The 18,193-nt window shown below is 47.7% G+C and overlaps 1 protein-coding gene across 2 annotated transcripts in view; it reads left to right on the top strand.

The window, feature by feature from the left end:
* LOC138289702 (alcohol dehydrogenase 1-like) overlaps positions 1 to 18,193 on the top strand; it is a 452,749-nt gene that overhangs the window by 219,439 nt on the left and 215,117 nt on the right. For both annotated transcript variants that reach the window (XR_011202553.1, XM_069230193.1), the window contains exon 6: positions 3,899 to 4,159. Coding sequence is in view for 1 of the 2 variants with exons in the window: in XM_069230193.1 (XP_069086294.1) it covers positions 3,899 to 4,159 (261 nt within the window). In the remaining variant the exon portion in view is untranslated. The remainder of the gene's footprint in view (positions 1 to 3,898; positions 4,160 to 18,193) is intronic.

Genomic DNA, 18,193 nt, shown 5'->3' with positions numbered 1-18,193 from the left:
GGGGTCACCTTAGAGGTGTCCTGGCAAAAGCTAACTACCCTGGCATCGTTGCTGGCTTGTCACTACCAGCCTGCCACCACCGGACACGTTTCTGGAACCCTGGGGTGAGAGATCCTGCTTTCTGGATCCCAGAACAAAACCCTTCCTGGGTGGAAATGCAAACACACACTCCCTCAGGAATGTGCACTGCCCTGCTAGCGAGCTTCAAAGGGCTTACTGCCCTTGAAACTCAACCCTCAAGTCTGCTGCTAGCAGCAGATGGCCCCCTCATTGCAAACCCTGACTTTTGGTGGGAGGAACAGCGGGAAACCACACAAAGGATAGGAGGAGTGGTCATCCCCAGCTTTCCCTACCCCTAAGGTGTTGTATGCGAGGTGACCCATCCATTTCATTTTCCTCCATCTTGCATGGAAAGGAAATAGCCAATCAGGCTTAGGGAAGTGACCTCTGCCCACAGGAAGTGGTCACTTAGTGGGTGTAGCCACCCTAAGGTCGATGACCCATTGATGGCTACCAGGTACTCCCCTACATGCTCACTAAATACAGTATTTAGTGGGCATCCTTAGACCAAGAACTCAGATCCCAAGGACAAAAGAAGACCAGCAACAAAGACCCAAGGCTTGAGAACTGAAGCCCTGCTGCACTAAGAAAAGGGGACAAACCCTGCCTGCTGCACCCAGGACTTGACAATCGCTGCTGAGGGCTTGCTTGATAGTTGAACAGACTGTACAGACCCTCAGAGAACATCCACTCTTAAAAACTCACCAAAGATCCCCCTCCAGAGTGAAGGCATCACTCCACTGCAACAAGGAACCAAAGACCCAGTTAAAGCCATTTCACTGACTGGCTGCTGACCAAGGAACTGGATGCTGCAGCCAGACCAAACTCCACCCAATGGATTGTTAGGACAAATCCTGGAAGTGTGCCAAATTTGGTGACACTGCACCGTCCAGAGGCCAAACCGTGCAATTGCCCTAGGTACTGATCACCTCACGTCAGACACCAAGAAGGACAGTCCATTCTGGGCTGTAAAAGGATCAGGAGGAATCCCCAGTTGAGTGGCTTCAGAAACCACCAGGGCCACCCACTAGAGTGCTCCTGCTGACCTGCAAGTGACCCTCAAAGTGGCCTACCTCCTGATTCCAAGGACACCTTTGCACACAGCTCCAGGCTCACTGATTCAATCTGCACCTTGCCACCCTGTGCCCTGCAACAAATATACAGTTGTGCCCTAAGGGTACCCCACCCCTTGTGACCTTGACACTCCAGGGGCACCCACCAGACTTGCCTTTAAGTCCACCTGTGCAGTGCTTTTCCAAGTGGTCCCATGCAGTGGCCTGGCACCAGCTCAAATGACTTTCTGCAGCTGCTCCTGTTGAAACCAGGAGCCGTCCGAACTTCCCCAGCTGGCCCATAGTACCCACTGACGACCTCGACATACCTGCACATGGAGACATCGGTGAACGTACTGCCTGATTTGATATGCATTTTCAAAGTATTTTCCCCTGAGTCCTATTGTGCATAATTACGCACACAAAGACTATTTTTATTAAAACTGCAAAAATTCATAACTTAAAAAATACTTACTCAATTTTGATGATCTTGGTCTTAATAAAAATTTGAAGTAGTTTTGTAAATTGGTCTTGATTTATTATTTTGAGTGTGTGGGAGTACAACAAATGTTTTGCACTTCTCCAAGATTAACTACTCGACCAAGCTACCATAAAAATTAGAGCATTAGGTGGTCTAGTTTTTACCTCTGTAAAACAGTGTGTGGTTGCTTGGACCCCCTGCATAGGCTACCTTGTTTTGCACACTAAATAGAGGGTCAGCCTCCTACACTAAACATTCGTTATCTATTCCTAATGCTGCTAAAAAGGGTTCGTTTGGATAGACAAATACTCCTATTAGTAAGGCCAGCCTTTACCAGTGCTTTAAAATAAAATGAAGTGTATGTGAAAGAGGGACTGTGAAGATATGAGGGGGCACTTTTCCTTGGTTGGAGTGAGGAAATTTGAGAAGGTGGTCATGGGCGGGAGGTGCCAAAATTGACTGTTGCACTGGGCACCACCAGTGCTAAAGCCAGTCCTCGTGCCTATTATCTTGTTATCTGCCCTTTCAGGCTATCTGAGACCATGGGGGAAGCCTCAAGGCCCCCCACGGTCCCAGCTGGTTCCTACCTCCTGTGGGAGCTGGCATTGCTCCAGCAAGTAGATAGCTGCTTTTCATAGCTGCTCCCTGCTCGCTGGAGAAATGTTTTCATCTCTGTTTCACTGCACACATATCTGCGGGCAGGGAACAGAGATGAAAACCCCACTTTCCGGCAGTGGGACCTGTTTGCCAGGTCCAGCTGTCAGAAAGCAGACTTTGCTTTCTGGGAGCGGTCTGCTCCCACCAAGCAAAAGCAAACAGCTATGTCCCGGTTTTGGGCACCCCGGGACATAGCAGGATTTGGCCCTGGGGAGGTGGCGGTACCCAGGGCTATCAGTGGTTCCTCTCCAATAACAAGAGCCCTGGGGAGGTGGAGGTCCCTAGAGCTAAGGGTGTCTAAAATAGACTCCCTATGATTATTTTTAATACAGGTGATGGTCCCTGGGCTGAAGGTGGGGCGCACATCCCCTGCATACAATATTATGAATGCCCCAGGGAGGTGGCAGTCTCTAGGGCTACGGGGGGAGCAGCTGCTCCCCCATGTTATAATAAAACAATGCCCCGGGACTTGGCCCACCATGCTTCAGTTTTAAAAAAGAATTCAGCAGATCAGCCGATCCACTGCAACTACCACCAAAACTTTTTTTTAAATATGCTTTCTAGCCCCTGAGGGGGGGTCCTCTGGGATCCCACCACCAGAGCTAAGGGGTCTGGGTGTCTGTACCCTGGCCCCTTTTCTCTTTTTATATTTGTGTCTGGGACTCGGCTCAAGCCGAGTCCTAACATGGCTGCCAACATTTCCTTGTTGAAGTGTTGACAGCCAATCAGATCTCAGCATGAGATCTGAAGAGGTCACAAATCCTTCACCTCCTCCTATATACAAATTTGTATTTCCTTTAATTTATCTAAAACTACTGAACGGATTTACACCAAATAACAGAAAGGGTTCTTTCTGGACCATGAAATATATTTCTGCCAAATTTGATGTAGTTCCGTCCAGTGGTTTTGGTGATATCGCTATTCAATTTTTCCTATGAGAATTAACTCTAATGCTTTACATTTCCCCCCCCCCCCCCCACCTTTATCTGTTCCCCTGCTTCACGGATCACTCTGAAACTTTCCCAACAGCAGCTCACGTGACTATAAAATGTTATGGGAAAGTTTCATGAAGATTCGTCAAGCGGCGCCAAAGCTATAGGCAAGCAAAAATTAGCTTTTTCTATAGAAACTCAGTCCTTACTATAACTACCTAGTGGCGACTGCCACAAGGTAATATATTGTCAAGATACATATATATGGACATAGGTATAAATAATCTATTCTTACTTACCTTTAAATATTTTGTCCCTCAATATTCTTTCAATTATATTAGTGTGCATAAAGTGTAACTATAGAATGCTATGGAAGAATTATGAGGAAAAGAGCTGGACTGGCTTTGCGATATCCTAGTACACGTGAGTACACGTCAGAGGGTTTGAATGTCACAAAGTAGGTGTCCTTTGAAGGTCTTTTTGATGATGGCTTCAGTTAAGTAAAATCATGCTTTCCAAAGGGTGCAGGTGGAGGAATATGTGGATGCTATTCAGAATTGGGCTAAGGATGCAATGTGGTCAAGTTCTTTCAAGTCGTGTTGTGTCAAACTAAGATCCAAAAATATCTCTGAATAGAGTTTTTCAGATCCTTCTTGGTTATTGAGACCCTAGAGCTCACTAAAATTCACTGTCCCTTTTTTTCTATTGGTTTTCAGGTTCATGCTGGTTCTACCTGTGTAGTTTTTGGTCTGGGAGGCATTGGCCTGTCTGCCATAATTGGTTGCCAAGTTGCTGGTGCTTCAAGGATCATTGCGGTTGACATCAACAAGGACAAGTTTCCTAAGGCAAAAGCTGTAGGAGCCACTGAATGCATTAGCCCCCAGGATTACACAAAGCCTATCCATGAGGTGATCACTGAGATGACGGATGGTGGCGCAGACTATACCTTTGAGTGTGTTGGAATCACTGATCTTATGGTATGTCTAAGGCTCACCAGTAGCCCTTTTCTGTGCTAAAACGGACTGTGATATGAGGTGCCCAACATTACAAATAAAAGGATAACAAGACAATGGTGTACTCCATCCACTCAGCATTCATGGAATGGAGGAACAAATAACTTCCTTGTCTAGTACCATATGGTCCATATTACTTAAGTGTATAGAACTGCAGTATTTGAATATCACTTCATACACCTGGTGAGGCCACAAAGCACTCTGATTTCCATGAATACCTGGCACCATTTTGAAGTGCATGATTTGAAGACTGTTGATGTAGCTGGTCTTGTGTAGGAGGTGTTGTTTGAGGTGTGTGATGATCACAGACATGCTTCAAAAGTGGCATGTGTGGTGGTGTCTAAGAATGTTGTGTTGAAAAGAGTGTGAGTATTGACACAGTCATGCAAATCCACTAACCAATTTATATAGTTAATATTCTGTATCTTGCAGTTATATGGGTGGGAAGTCAGGGGCGTATCGGACACCCCTGCAGCCCCTGTGGGTGGCCCCAGTCTTCTCTACATAAAGGGAGTGCCCCCTTAGCTTGTCAACCTGAGTATATGGGTATTGTAAGGGGACCCTCACTATCACCCATAGGGGGACCCCCTAAGGTTACTTTACCCCACTATGGGTACAGCAGTTCTTTTAATATGTTCCACACTGGGAGATGTTTGTCAGGGCTCTGTTGTCTAAAGATTTGCCTACTCTAAAAAACATAGGTCCCACCAGTTTGTGAGTTTTGGATTGAGGTTTAGCCAGTGATGGAGACAGCCTTGAACAAAGAGGGTTTTCTTGAGTGCTTCAGGTCTGAATTTTGTTGAAGGGAGAGTGGTTCATTACAATGGATAAGTTGGTGAGTTATACACACAGGTATAAAGGTGATCTGTCTCGCTAGGAGGAGCCAGTGTAGTGAAGTAAGAATGGGTATAATATGCATCAATAAGTTGAAATGTTGTCAGGCAGTTGCTTTTGGATTCTCTCCACTGACATATTAATAGAGGAACTCCAAGATAAAACTTTGTAGTTTGGTCAGTGGTGGGGGAGTGTCAATGCAGTGCTAGCTTGAATGTTTTGTGGAAAATATTTTAAAGGCATCTGTGGAAGTTTTGTTGTGCTCTTGATTCACTTGTTATATATATATATATATATATATATATATATTTCTATTGGAGTCGTTGATCACCCATAAATTTCCCACTTCAGCCCTTCAGGTGACTTGCTTAATGCAGATGAGTATGGAGATTGGTAGATCTGAATATTCCAAAGAGGTCATGAATGTGGGGAGGTGTGCTATTCCTCTGACAGGATGACAGTCTGGACTGTGCACAAGAGCTTAAAAGACTTCAGTGTCTCATGGTAATGTTTGTCGACACCTGGACAGTGCTCTTCTCTGTTACCCCAATCATGCAAGCACCAATCCTAGTGGGATAGGAGCTGCTGCCAAAACTGGTTCGCAAGGAACACAGTAGAGGGGTTGCTTATTTCCCTGGCCACATATCTGGCAAGGGCACACAAGCTATGCTCAAAGGGAGAAGAGATGAAATGTGGGAATGGGATCAGCCACATGATTTTCTGCAGCTGAGCCTCTGGGGGAATAGTATTTTACCAGGTGCATTGTTTTGTCTGTATGAGATTCAGTTGGCCTGAGCAGTTATTTGAAAGATTTCCACCTGACCACCTCTGCTTTGCAGCTCCACGGCTGCCCTTTTATTAGATCAAGGACCCTGAAGACAAGCACCCTTAGAACCTTGTCAGTCCAAGGCTCACCATCTAGGCAGTCTTGCTATATGGCACTTTCCTCTCTTCTGGGCTGTCTTAACAATGCAAACCTTGTTTTTAATGTATTATTTCCTTTCTGGAATCCCCCTGGCTGTCTATTTTATTAGAGCAAAGCATCCATCTTGTATTTTGTGCCCCTGACATGTGAGAATTATCTCCAGAGCAGCTCATCCCAGTATGGACTGTACTGCCCGCTACAAAGCTGTTGCAGTCAGACTCTGTTAAGGTATGTGTTCACTAGCAAATGGGGGTAGGGTCGACTCTGCAAAAAGGGTGCAGCCCAGTGCATCTCATCAATATGTCAAACCCATTAGATTCAGCTATCTCAAGTGTGTTTACATCTGGATCTCTCTTTAAGCACTTTTTCTCCAGCAGTTGGACCAAAGGGGTACATCAGGCCTTGAATGGTTGCCCACTTTCTGAATAGTTAAAATTTAAATTTAATACGTGTAGCAGTAGAAGAACACCCAGCTGTTTGTATTGCTGTTCGTAAGGTCTGCTGATGAGCAGCCACTGGGATCCTGTCTTCAGCCCTTTTGCTGCCCTGTGCACACATCTCGCTTGGAACAACCAAGTTGAATTAACCACTACAGAGGTTTCTGGCATGGCAGAAGTGGCCTCTCACCCAGGTGTGCCAGACCTTGCCAGGATATAAAGCCTCCATGTAGGAGGCTGGCCTGGTTTGTAGTGGGTACCAAAGGTACTTACGCCTTATACCAGGTCCAGTTATCCCTTATAAGTGAAATGCAGTCAGTGTCTAGAAGCAAGGCTCTCTAGGGGTAGTGTGGATGGGCAGCCAAGGCCTAACTAGGAGACATGCAAAGCTCATGCAATATCACTGCAGTCACACAGTACTCACACACATGAAAGAAAATACTCAGTGTTACAAAAATAAAGGAACTTTATTTTGGTGACACAAATGCCAAAAATACAATAGTGATTATACTCCCTTAGGAGGTAAGCAATACACAAATTATATACACTAGTATGCAGAAATGTGCATAAAAACAGTTAGAAAACAGTGCAAATAGTGAAAATCACAATAATTGGAAATGTGCCTGGGGGAACACAAACCATATACTAAGAAAGTGGAATGCGAAAGTTGGTTTCCCACATAGGCAAGTGTAGTGTGTAGAGGGGCTCTGGGAGTATTAGAAAACACCAAAGGTAAGAAATAGAACCTACCCCAGAGCCCAGAAAAGCAAGAGGGAATCACAGTAACTTTCCCAGAACACACATGAACACAAGAAAGAAGATTATGCAAGAACCAGAAGAGACTGCAAGACACCAACAGTGGATTCCTGGACCTCAAGACCTGTGGAAGAAGGGGACTAAGTCCAAGAAGCACTGAAGAGTTCAGAGAGAACAGGAGCCCCTGCTAACCCGGATGAAGGTGCAAAAGAAGAACCACTGGTAAAGAACAACAGTCAGTACTGCACTCAAGAAGATGGATGCGGTTTCCTGGTTGGTGCAGATGATGTCCCACGCTGGATGCATGAGTGCAGTCTGGTTTGCATCGCTGGATTCTGCCAACAAGCCTTGGCACACGCAAAGCACGCGGTTAGTGGAAAATGGCGCTGCTTGGGACCGGGAGAGACCTGGTGGACTCTACCAAGCAACTCAGAGAGCCCTCAGAAGACCAGGCAGCGCGCACAGGAGTGCAACAGCACAGGTACAAAGGAGGTGCAAAAGGAGGCCTACAACAAGCAGCACTACAACAAGGGATCCCACGCCGCCGGACAACCACTAGGGAAGCTGTGCGTCGCAGGATAGAGTGCTGGGGGGCCAGAGCTGCATGGTGCACGAAGAACTTTGTGGAACGATGCCAAAAAGCCTTGGCAACTGCAAAACAAGCAATACATGGGGTACTGTCTTGCGTGGGAAGGCAAGCTCTTAACTCCACCAAAGTTGGACAGTGGGGCATCAGGACTGCCATGATCAGTTCAGTCCACCACCCATAATGCTGGATCCACGCACTTTGTCAGGAGAGAGGACCCAAGGCACCAGTTGTCGTTGCAGAGCGGTGCCTGCTGAAGCAGGGGAGTGACTTCTTCACTTCAAGGGAGTATTCCTTCATTCTTCTGGTGCACGTTGAGGACAGGCTGTCCTCTGAGGATGCACGGCCTAGAAATAGTTGCAGTTGCTGGCAGGTGCTGAAGATACAATGTTGCAGAAGTCATCTTTGCTTCTTTGTTGCAGTTTGTAGAGTTCCTGGAGGGTCCAGATGCAGTTTCTTCGGTAAGAAGTAAAGGATGCAGAGGATTCCTGCTGGAGTCTTGCAATCCAAATTTGAAGAACCACCCAAGAGAGAGACCCTAAACAGCCCTGAAAGGGGGATTGGTCAGCTAAACAGGTAAGCACCTATCAGGAGAGGGCTCTGACGTCACCTGCTGGCACTGGCCACTCAGATGCTCCCAGAGTTCCCTGCCAACTTGGAATCCAAGATGGCAAAACCCAGGAACCCTCTGCAGGAGCTCTAAGCACCTTCTCTGGGGTGGTGATGGACAGGGGAGTGCTCACTCCCCTTTCCTTTGTCCAGTTTCATGCTAGAGCAGGGACTGGTGGTCCCTGAACCGATGCAGACTGGATTATGCAAGGAGGGCACCAAATGTGCTCTTCAAAGCATTTCCAGTGGGCTGGGGAGGCTACCCCTCCCAAGCCTGTAACAACTAATTCCAAAGGGAGAGAAGGTAACACCCCTCCAAAGGAAATGCTTTGTTCTGCCTTCCTGGGCTCGAGCTATTTGAGCAACAGGATGACAGAAACCTGTCTGAGAGGTGGCAGCAGCTGGGGCTGCCTGGAAAACCTCAGAAGGCTTTAATGGCAGTACTGGGTTTCCTCTAAGGAGCCCCCAGAGTGCATGGAATCATACAACCAATGCTTTCAAAAACCTTGGGGTATGATTCCAACATGTTTGATACCAAACATGGTCATATTCGGAGATACCATTGTGGAGCTGGACATAGGTAGTGACCTATGTCCAGTGCACAAGTAAAATGGCATCCCCGCACTCACGAGGTCCGGGAAAGTGGTCCTGGAGGTCATGGGGCACCTTTGCTAGTGCAGGGGTGCCCTCACACAGCGGTACGCTGCACCCTGGCTTCAGGGCTGGAAGGCCTGCTATAGGAATGACTTATAAGTGCCCTGGTGCAGTGTAAATGGCACTGAAACGGGTGCATGCACCTTTTCACGTAGGCTGCAATGGCAGTCCTGCAGAACCCTTTGCATGGGCTCCATATGGGTGGCAAAAGAAATGCTGCAGCCCATAGGCATCCTCTGGAATTCCAATGCCCCGTGTTCCTGGGTACCATATACTAGGGACTTATAAGGGGGGACCAGTATGTCAATTTTGGGTGAAATACTGGGTTACCAGTATGCAGTGACAAAAATTAGAGGAGGGAGCGCATAATCAATGTGGTCCTGATTAGCAGGATCCCAGTGAACACAGTCAAACACATTGACATCAGGCAGAAAATGGTGGTAATCATGCTAAAAAGAGGGTACTTTCCTACACCCCCCTCCAAACGAGGGACAATAAGGCTAACATTGTCCAGATGAGTCTTCATTGTCTAAGTGGAAATATCTGGAGAGTCCATCTGCATTGGAGTGGTTACTCCCAGGTCTATGTTCCACTGTAAATTCCATCCCCTGGAGGAAAATGGACCACCTCAACAATTTAGGGTTTTCACCTTTCATTTGGTTTAACCATAAGAAAGGTTTGTCGTCTGTCTGAACTATGAAGCGAGTCCCAAAGAGGTATGGTCTCAACTTCTTCAAGGCCCAGACCACAGCAAAGGCCTCCATCCCTATGGCTGACCAATGCTTTTCTCTAGGGGTCAACCTTCTGCTGATAAAAGCTATAGGTTGATCCTGGCCCTCTGAAATTAGTTGTGATAGAACTGCCCCAACCCCTAGTTCTGAAGCATCAGTCTGTACTATAAACTTTTGGAGTAGTTTGGGCTTTTTAGGACGGGTGCAGTGAACATGGCCTGCTTTAGCTCCTCAAAAGCTTTCTGACAGCTAGCTGTCCAAAATACCTTTTTAGGCATCTTCTTTGAGGTGAGGTGATAAGGAGCGTCAACAATGGAGCCCTAATTCTTAATGAACTTCCTGTAATACCCAGTGAGACCAAGAAAGGCTCTGACCTGGGTCTGTGTTGTAGGGGGAGCCCAGTCTAAAATAGTCTGGATCTTCCCCTGTAGTGGTTCAATCTGTTCTCCACCTACCAGGTGTCCCAGATAAACCACCTTTCCCTGCACTTCTGACACTTTGAAGCCTTAATAGTGAGGCCTGCCGTTTGCAGGGCCTCCAAAACCTTCCATAGGTGGACCAAGTGTTCATCCCAGGTGGAACTGAAGACAGCAATACCATCAAGACATGCTGCACTAAAAGCTTCCAGACCTTGGAGGACTGTGTTCACCAACCTCTGAAAAGTGGCAGGTGCATTCTTCAAACCAAAGGGCATAACAGTAAACTGATAATGCCCTCCAATGGTATAGAAAGCTGTTTGGGGTTTTGCATCTTCTGAAAGTTTGATCTGCCAATACCCTGCAGTGAAGTCAAAAGTGCTGAGATACTTGGCAGATCCCAGTGTATCAATAAGCTCATCTGCCCTGGGTATGGCGTGAGCATCAGTCTTTGTGACTGTGTTGAGCCCTCTGTAATCTACCCAGAACCTCATTTCACTTTTTCCATTTTGAGAATGAGGTTTGGGTACAAGCACTACTGGGCTGGCCCAGGGGCTATCAGAGTGCTCAATCACTCCTCGGTTAAGCATTTTCTGAGCTTCTCATTTAATGCAGTCTCTGATGTGGTCAGGCTGTCTATAAATCTTACTTTTGACAGATAAACTGTCTCCAGTATCAGTGGTGTGTTCACACCAAGTAGTCTGGCCATGTGTCAGAGAAAAGAGTTCTAAAAACTGCTCCAAGAGGTTCCTGCAGTCCTCCTTCTGCTGTTCAGAAAGGCAGTCTGCAAGGATATCGCCTTCCACTGAGCCTTCAGCTCCAGTGTTGGAGACCAGGGAGAGGGTCACTCTCACCTTCCTGTACCTCATCAGTGGCCATGAGCAGGGTTAAGTCAGCCATGTCAAAGTAGGGCTTCAGGCTTCAGGTGGTTCACATGAAGAGGACTTCTGGCGGTGCCTAGGTCCACTAAATAAGTGACCTCACCATTTTTCTTCACTATTATGTGTGGTCCACTCCATTTGTCCTGGAGTGCTCTGGGTGCCACAGGCTCCAGTACCCACACCTTCAGTCCTGGTTGGTACAGGGAGGACAGCCTTCTGGTCATGCCATTGATTTTGTAACTCCTGGCTTGCCTGGAGGTTTTTAGTGGCCTTTTTCAGCCATTCTTGATCTTACGCCAAGCACATATTGCACTAGATCTTGTTTAGGAGGTTTCAAGGGTTGCTCCCACCCCCTTTCACAAGAGCTAATGGACCTCTAACAGGGTGACCAAAAGGAGTTCAAATGGGCTGTAGCCCACTCCCTTCTGGGGTACCTCCCTGTAGGCAAAAAGGAGACACAGTAACAGGGCATCCCATCTCCTTCTGAGTTTTTCAGAGAGTCCCATAATCATACCATTGAAAGTTTTGTTAAACCTCTCCACCAACCCATTTGCTTGGGGATGATAAGGTATAGTGAACTTGTAGGTTACACCAAACTCTTTCCACATTGCTTTTAGGTATGCAGATATGAAGTTTCTACCTCTGTCTGACACCTCCTCTTTTGGAAAGCCCACCCTGGAAAAGATTCCCAGGAGGGCCTTTCCCACTGTAGTAGCTGTAGTGGCCTCAGAGGTATTGCTTCTGGGAATCTAGTGCATGGTCCACTACCAATAAAATGAACCTATTGCCAGAAGCAGTAGGAGGGTCAAGGGGGCCAACAATGTCAACCTCTACCCTTTCAAAGGGCACCCCAACCACTGGCAGTGGGAGCAAGGGGGCCTTTAGGGTGCCACTAGTCTTACCACTGGCTTGGCAAGTGACACTGGAGCGACAAAACTCCTTTGCATCCTCTGACATGTGAGGCCAGTGAAAGTGAGGGACCAGTTTGTCCCAGGTCTTACTTTGCCACAGATTTCCAGGAAGGGGAATGTCATGAGCAAGGGTCAACAGAAATTCTCTATACTGCAAGGAAATGACAAGTCTCCTGGTGGCACCAGGTTTTGTGTCCCTTGCCTCTGTGTATAAGAGACTGTTTTCCCAGTACACCCTATGGGTGTCACTGACTTCCCCTGCTTCGTGTGTGACAGCTTGCTGCCTTAAACCCTCAAGTGTGGGACAGGTTTGCTGAGCCGCACTTAACTTCTCCTTGGCAGGCCCTCCTGCACCCAAGAGTTCAGCTGTGTCAGCCTGAAGCTCCTCTGGTGTAGGTTCTGCATAGGGAGTAGACTCCTCCTCCTCAAAGGGGGAATCTTCAGTTGGGGGAGGGATAGTGAATAACATTTTACCCTTTCCACCCCTGCTTTTGGGAAGTTCTTGGTCCATTGTTCCAGGATGGATCCAACTTTCCCTGTCCTCTTTGCTTCTTGGCCTGAGCCCTTGCTAAAACAAAGATATGCCCAGGAATACCCAGCATTGCTGCATGGGCCTCCAACTCCACCTCAGCCCAAGCGAAAGTCTCCAAGTAATTTCCTAGTAGACATTCTACAGGTAGTTCTGTGGATACCACAACTGTCTTTGGACCAGTAACCCCCCCCACCAGTTGAGATCAACAACAGCCTTGGGGTGGCTAACAGTGTTGTTATGGGCATCAGTCACTTGGTACTGATGACCAAGTAGGTGTTGCTCAGGGGCCACCAGTTTTTTAGTCACCATTGGGACACTGGCACAACCTGTAGGCCTCAACTGCAGGCCTCAACCTGATCTCCATTCATTAGGGGTTGTTGCTTGCACGTATCCATATTAACGGGGCAAGCAACAAGGTTGGAAAGGTCTATGCCACCATCAGAGACTAAAACAGCCTCAGCGGTTTCCCTAACTAAACCAACCCCCCACTACACTTCCCAGAGTGAGCCCTGCTACACCCCTGGATTGGCTATTGGTAGTGTTATTTTTCCCACCACCACTGCTATTGCTAGGGGCACTAGTTGAAGCAGTGGGGGTTGTGGTGGTGGGAGCTTTGGTGTTTTTCTTTGGACAAATACTGTCACTTGCCCTTGTTTTTACACATATAACACCAAGGCCTTTTATTCTGTTGGTTGGAAGAGGATTTAGGCCCACTCCGAGAGGATTTTTGTGGGCCTGATGAAGACTCTTTGTTTTTATCTTTGTCCCCACCTTTGTCACGTGACTTACCATCCTTCCTGTTGTCCTTGTCACCCTCTGTATGAGCTTTTCTGCTCACCGTTGTTCTGACCCATTTGTCTGCCTTCTTTCTCAATTCTTGGAAAGAGGTCAGATCTGAGTCTACTAGGTACTGGTGCAGCAAGTCAGACATACAGTTATTCAAAATATTCTCTCTCAGAATTAGATTATATAAGCCCTCATAGTCAGACACTTTGCTGTCATGTAACCAACCTTCTAAAGCCTTAACAGAACAGTCCACAACGTCTATCCAATCCTGTGAAGACTCTGGGCCATATTTATACTCTGTTTGCGCCAAATGTGCGCTAACAATTTTGACGCACAATTGGCGCAAACCCTGCCCCATATTTATACTTTTACGTCCGACCCCGCGGGCGTCAAAATTCCACCATGTGCATCATTTTTTGGAAGGGGGAACCAGCCTTGCGTTAATTATATGCAAGGTAGGCGTTAACTTCCAAAAAATGACTTTAAGGCCTGTGCCCCATATTTATACTCTGACATCATTTTGACGCACAGGAGGGGGTGGGCCTTAAAAAACGGCGCACAGCCTGATGGGCGCCGTTTTTTAACGCCTGGGTCAGGGCAGGCGTTAAGGGACCTGTGGGCTCGGAAGGAGCCCAGAGGTGCCCTCCCCTGCCCCCAGGGACACCCCCTGCCACCCTTGCCCACCCCAGGAGGACACCGAAGGATGGAGGGCCCCATCCCAGGGAAGTTGAGGTAAGTTGCGATAAGTATTTTTTTTCGTTTTTTTTAAGTGTCATAGGGGGGCCAGATTTGGGCCCCCCTACATGCCACTATGCCCAATGACCATGCCCAGGGGACATAAGTCCCCTGGGCATGGCCATTGGACAAGGGGGCATGACTCCTGTCTTTGCTAAGACAGGAGTCATGTCAATGGAGGTTGGGCGTCAAAATAAATGCTGCAAATCCGGTTTGAGGTCTGAATTTTGCCTCAGACCTGACTTGCCCCATTTTTTGACGCACAACCCCCATTTTTCCATACGCCGGCGCTGCCTGGCGTGAGTCATTTTTTTGACGCACACCAGCCCGCAGCACCTGCTAACGTCATTCCATAAATAAGGCCCCGCATGGCGCGTTGGAATGGCGTTAGCAGGCGGTAAAATTTTTGACGCACAACTGCGTTGGCGCAGTTGTGCGTCAAAAAGTATAAATATGGGCCTCTATTCCGGTTTCTCTGAACTTAATTCTGTATTGTTCAGTGGTTAAACCAGATCCATCCAAGAGTGCAGTTTTAAGAATACCATAGTTGTTTGAATCTTCTTCTCTGACAGTGAGAAGTCTATCCCTCCCCTTGTCAGAAAATGACAACCACAGAATAGGAGCCCACTGCCTTTGAAGGACCCTCTGAACTTTGCAGGCCCCCTCAAATGCAGCAAACCACCTGTAAATATCATCCCCCACCTTGTATGGGAGAACAATTTTGTGCAGATTCCTAGAGTTTATAGTGTCTTCCCTAACTCCATAACTCCTCAAACTGCTGCTTCCACCATGGCGAACGTACCTTAACCCCTGCCTTTACTTTCCACAGCCAAGGCCTCCCTATCTAGGGCTAGATGTTGCTGCTGCAGCCTTAGCCTGGCCTCCTCCAGTTTCAGTTTCCCGAGCTCCCTAACAATGGAGTCATCACCTGGAGTTGAACCATGGAATCCTTCAGATACTGAGGTGATATGGAAATGGGCAGAGGTAGATCTTTCCCTAGTTTTTGTGACCCTAGTGCCCTGACCTCTAGGTGTGAAATGAGCCCTACCTGAGTGGTTACCCCTCCCACTGCCAGCTACATAAGTGGGCTTGCTAGGTGGAAGATCTTTAGAAGAGTCCTCCCCTGAATCTGAAGGGTGATTCTCTGATTCTAAGGGGCTACAATCTCCCTCTTCCCCCTCATCCTGGTTATAAGCATGTTCCTGATCATCCTGAAGGAAAAGGCTCAACAGAAACTTCTTATTGGGGTTCTTCCCCTTATCTAGGCTTCTATCTGTGCATAGCCCCTTCAATTCCTTGGAGGTCATGACCCCATAAGGAGAACCCATGACCTCACAGCTAGGCCCAGCAGTAGGCATGATGTAAGTGTGTGTTAGTGTAGTGTAGGAAAGTCTAACCTACCTAATCTCTAGTCTCTTGGAAAGGAAGGTAAGAGACTAGAACCCTGTACTAGGTATATATATGTATAGCTCTAGGTATAGAGTATTCTTTCTTGTGGAAAGCATTGGTGACAGAGTGATAAGGCAATTGCAAGTACTTATCCCACCGCTACACCACCTATGTAGGAGACTGGCCTGGTTTGTAGGGGGTACCAAAGGTACTTACACCTTATACCAGGTCCAGTTATCCCTTTTTAGTGAAATGTAGTCACTGTCTAGAAGCCAGGCTCTCTAGGGTTAGGGTGGATGAGCAGCCAAGGACTAACTAGGAGACATGCAAAGCTCATGAAATACCACTGTAGTCACACAGTACTCACACACATGAAAGAAAATACTCAGGCCCATATTTACACTTGGTTTGCGCTGAATTAGCGTCATTTTTTATAACGCTAATTCAGCGCAAACCTAACTCCATATTTATACTTTGGCGCTAGATATGTCTAGCGCCAAAGTAATGGAGTTTACGTTGTTTTCTGGAGGGGAAAACCTACCTTGCGTCAATGAGATGCAAGGTAGGCGTCCCCGTCCAGAAAAGGACGATATGGCCTTTGTGCCATATTTATCCCCCAGTGCTAAAATCCAGCACGGGGGTATGGAGGCCTTAAATAATGGTGCTAAGCTTGCTTAGCACCATTATTTAATGCCTGGGCCTTGGCAGGCGTAAGTGGGCCTGTAGGCAGAATTGCCCACAGGTGCCCTTCCCTGTCCCCAGGGACACCCCCACCCAAATTAGGAGGTCACTTAAGGATGGGGGACCCATCCCAGGTAAGTCTGGGTGAGTATTTTCTTTTTTCCAACACCGCTCGGGCCCTGACTTGGGGCCCCTTGCACGGCACTGGCCCCAATGGCCATGCCCAGGGGACATTGGTCCCCTGGGCATGGCCATTGGGGTGGTGGGCATGGCTCCTGTCTCTACTAAGACAGGAGTCAAGTCCATGGGGCTTGTGCGCCAGAGAATGGAGCTAAACTGCTTAGAGGCAATGTTTTTGCCTCTAAGCAATGTAGCGCCATAATTTGGTGCACAAACCCCGGTTCCCCCTACGCCTCCCCGGCCCTGATAGCGTCCTTTACAAGAACACTAACAGGGCCTTTGCGCCAGCTAGCGCCATTCCATAAATATGGCACCTGGCCGCCATCATGGAATGGCGCTAGCCAGCGCTGTACTTTTTGATGCAAACCTGTGCTAACACAGGGTTGCGTCAAAAAGTATAAATCTGCCCCTCAGTGTTACAAAAATAAAGGTACTTTATTTTGGTGACACAAATGCCAAAAATACCATAGACACTATACTCACTTAGGAGGTAAGTAATACACAAATTATATACACTAGTATGCACAAATGTGCATAAAAATAGTTAGAAAACATTGCAAGTAGTGAAAATCACAAGAGTTAAAAATGGGCCTGGGGGAATACAAACCATATACTAAGAAAGTGGAATGCGAAAGTTGGTTTCCCACCTAGGCAAGTGTATTGTGTAGAGGGGCGCTGGGACTATTAGAAAAGACCAAAGTTTAGTAATAAAGCCCACCCCAGAGACCACGAAAGCAGGAGTAAATCATAGTAACTTTCCTAGAACACACAAGAACACGAGAAAAAAGATTATGCAAGAACCAGAAGAGACTGCAAGACACCAACAACAGATTCCTGGACCTGAAGACCTGTGAAAGAAGGGGACCAAGTCCAAGAAGCACTGAAAACTCCAGGGGGAGCAGGAGCCCCTACTAACCCAGATGAAGGTGCAAAAGAAGAACCACTGGTGAAGAACAACAGTCAGTACTGCACCCAGGAAGACGGATGCAGGTTCCTGGTTGGTGCAGATGATGTCCCACGCTGGATGGATGATTTCAGTCTGGTTTGCGTTGCTGGATTCCGCCAAAAGCCTTGGCAAGTGCAAAGCACGCGGTTAGCAGAACATGGCGCCGCCTGGGACCAGGAGGGACCTGGTGGACTCTACCCAGGAGGGTGAGTCAGAAGGGGCTTTCTGCAACTCAGAGAGCCCTCAGAAGACCAGGCAACACACACAGGAGTCCCACAGCATGGGGACAAAGGAGGTGCAAAAGGAGGCCCACACAGCACTACAAGAGATCCCATGCCGTCGGAGAACCACTTAGGAAGCTGTGCATCACAGGAAGGAGTGCTGGGGGCTGGAGCTGCATGGTGCACGAAGAACTTTGTTAAAGGATGGCAACAAGCTTTGGCAACTGCAAACCATGCAGTGCACGGGGGTACTGTCTTGCATGGGAAGGCCAGCTCTTATTTCCACCAAAGTTGGACAGTAGGACGTCAGGACTGTCAGGACCACTTCAGTCTACCACCTGTGATCCTCGGTCCATGCACTTTGTCAGGAGAGAGGACCCAAGCCACCGGTTGTTGCTGCAGAGAGGTACCTGCTGAAGCAGGGGAGTCACTCCACTCCAAGGGAGATTTCTTTGTTCTTTTGGTGCAGGCTGGAGACAGGCTGTCCTCTGAGGATACACAACCTGGAAACAGTTGCAGTTGCTGGCAGGAGCTGAAGATATAATGTTGCAGAAGTCGTCTTTGCTTCTTTGCTGCAGTTTGTAGAGCTCCTGGAGGGTCCAGATGCAGTTTCTTCAGTAAGAAGGTGAAGTAGAGGATGGAGAAGATTCCTGCTGGAGTCTTGCAATCCGAATCTGAAGAACCACCCAAGAGAGAGACCATAATTAGCCCTAAAAGGGGGATTGATCAGCTGAACAGGTATGTACCTATCAGATGCTCCCAGAGTTCCCTGCCAACTTAGAATCAAA

Source organism: Pleurodeles waltl, chromosome 1_1 (assembly GCF_031143425.1).
Source record: "Pleurodeles waltl isolate 20211129_DDA chromosome 1_1, aPleWal1.hap1.20221129, whole genome shotgun sequence".
Lineage (NCBI taxonomy): Eukaryota > Metazoa > Chordata > Amphibia > Caudata > Salamandridae > Pleurodeles > Pleurodeles waltl.
This window is presented reverse-complemented; position numbering and strand designations above follow the sequence as displayed.